The 2,262-nt window shown below is 30.2% G+C and overlaps 1 protein-coding gene across 1 annotated transcript in view; it reads right to left on the bottom strand.

Annotated features, from left to right (window-relative positions):
• Window positions 1-435: 435 nt before the first annotated feature.
• The window catches only part of LOC123009806 (histone H3.v1), a 10,608-nt gene continuing 8,781 nt past the window's right edge, over window positions 436-2,262 (bottom strand). Inside the window, exon 6 of the mRNA XM_044406325.1 lies at window positions 436-1,026. Coding sequence (XP_044262260.1) covers window positions 866-1,026 — 161 coding nt within the window. The 3' untranslated portion in view covers window positions 436-865. The remainder of the gene's footprint in view (window positions 1,027-2,262) is intronic.

Genomic DNA, 2,262 nt, shown 5'->3' with positions numbered 1-2,262 from the left:
CCCCCAAGACTGAATTATTTAGGGATTTTTTTCTTGCCAACTGTTTCTTCCCAACTACCTCCTATTTTATGTCCGTGGTGCTTCACTGGATTTTTCTCGTGTAAATAGGGATTTTTAGATTAATTTAGTGTTAAGACATATCACGAATTTGTTTTTCTCGCGTAAACGCAATAGTGCAAATACCAGTACAATATATATGACAGAAATAGCATTCCGATGACCGATGATTCAATTGTTTCGGTTTTGCAAATACAGGAAACTGTAATTTTTGTGTAACGGTAATTTTTTTACTGTAGATTTGTAGGTTTTAGTTTTCGTTAACTCTATTTGTATGAAAATAGTGAATGGATTATTAAAAATATGAAAATTTTGGTGGTTTTTGTGTCACACCTTGTTTAGTCTGCGGTCCGGTTCAAGCAAACACAGTGCTACTAATGATATGCTTTATTTTAATTACTAAAATTTATGACAGAGAGTGTACAAGGCCTCACCATAAAACACATCAATCGAATTAAAAAAGGACGAATCTATGTCGTTTAAGGCTATAGAACAAGGATAGAGATATGTTGGGTCTAGTTCAATATCTCAGTCTTGCAAAAAAAATCACTCAACTATCTTTTTGTGTTTTTTTTACTAATTTCTTTTGTTACTTGGTCAGTTATATTCAGGTCTAACTACTTACAAAAAATACAAAAATATATCACTGACATTCCTTTCTCGTCGCCAACTCTGCTAAGAAACATTGAGACATTTTTATTTTCTCTAAGGAATAATCTAAATTTTTTTGGGGGGGATTTTTTTTTAAATGGTTGGTGGTATTGTCCCTAGTAATAGAGATGAGAGTAGACACAAACTAGAGATGGGTTTATTGTTTTGGCACGACTCTGGCACGTAGCATTTGAACGGTTTGTTGACTGACGGGCTCGGTTGGCGATTCTGAGTCGGAACTGGTGCCGAAGGGGAGGGGGTTGGTGATGAGGGTGGTCTTATCGACGTTTGATAAGTGCTCACCGAAATTTGTCGCGTCTGCAAGGAAAAAAATGTTTAGTATAGGCAACCAAATATACATGCTTGTATTGTTGGTTGCATACATAAGTTTGAATTTGGAGTTACTAGTCAAATATTGGAATTTCGACTTGCAAGATATGAATTTTAAGTCAGAAAATGGAAAATTTGAATTTCGTATTTCTAGTTACAAAGTGGGAATTCTCACTTTGTATATCGAAATTTTGACTTTTATAAAGTTCACAAATTAAAATTTTGATTTTAGTAAAGTTTTAAAGTTACAACTTTAAGTTGGAAGGTCGGAATTCGAGGCCAGAAAATCTAAATTTTCAGATTCGAAATTAGAATTTCTACTTTGAAGTCCAAATTTCAGGACAGAATACATAAATTCACAGATTTGAAGGTAGAATTCCAAGTTTGAAAAACCGAATTTTTAAAAAAATTGTGAGTGTCATCAAAAAATCAAAATTCACATATTTGAAGGCAGAATTTCGAATTTCAAAGTTGGAATTTCGGAAATGAAGGACAAAATTTGTTTTTAAGGCTGGATTTATAAAAAAAATGAATTTTTGGAAAAGCAAAATTCACAGCTTTGAAGCCAGTATTTTGAGTTTTAAAGTTAGAATTCGGAAAATTAAAGACAAAATTTGGTGATTTGAAAATTGTATTTTTAAGAAAATAGTCACAATTCACAAACTTGAAGTTCCAATTTAAAGAATTCCAAAAATTAAAGGCGAAATTTAATGTTTTTATAGACTGAATTTTCAAAAAAAATTTGTCAGATTTCCAAAAATTTAAGAGAAAATTTCATGTTTTTCAATAATGAATTTTCAAAAAAATAATCAGAATTATAAAATTCACTAATTTTAAGTTAAAATTTCGGGTTTTAAAATTGAATTTTCAACAAAATGGTCAGAATTTTAGGACAAAATGTCAAAATTCACAAATTTGAACTCAAGATTTAAACTTAGAATTCCAGAAATGAAAGGCGAAACTTAATGTTTTTGAAGAGTGAATTTTCAAACGAATTGTTTAAAAAATGGGAGATAAAATTTCATGTTTTCCAATAGGTAATGAATTTTCAAAAAATAGTCAGAATTTCACAATTCACAAATTTTGAATTCAGAATTTTGGGTTTAGAGTTAAAATTTCGAAAATCGAAGACAAAATTCGATGATTTTGAAAATTAAATTTCAAAAAAATAGTCAGAATTTCAACACAAAATGTCAAAATTCATAGATTCACAGGCAGAATTTC

Source organism: Tribolium madens, unplaced genomic scaffold, assembly GCF_015345945.1.
Source record: "Tribolium madens isolate multiple individuals breed KSU strain unplaced genomic scaffold, Tmad_KSU_1.1 Scaffold_7;HRSCAF=85;Tcas5.2_LG10, whole genome shotgun sequence".
Classification (NCBI taxonomy): domain Eukaryota; kingdom Metazoa; phylum Arthropoda; class Insecta; order Coleoptera; family Tenebrionidae; genus Tribolium; species Tribolium madens.
The sequence above is the reverse complement of the archived record's forward strand: the minus strand, read 5'-3'. Positions and strand labels throughout refer to the sequence as shown.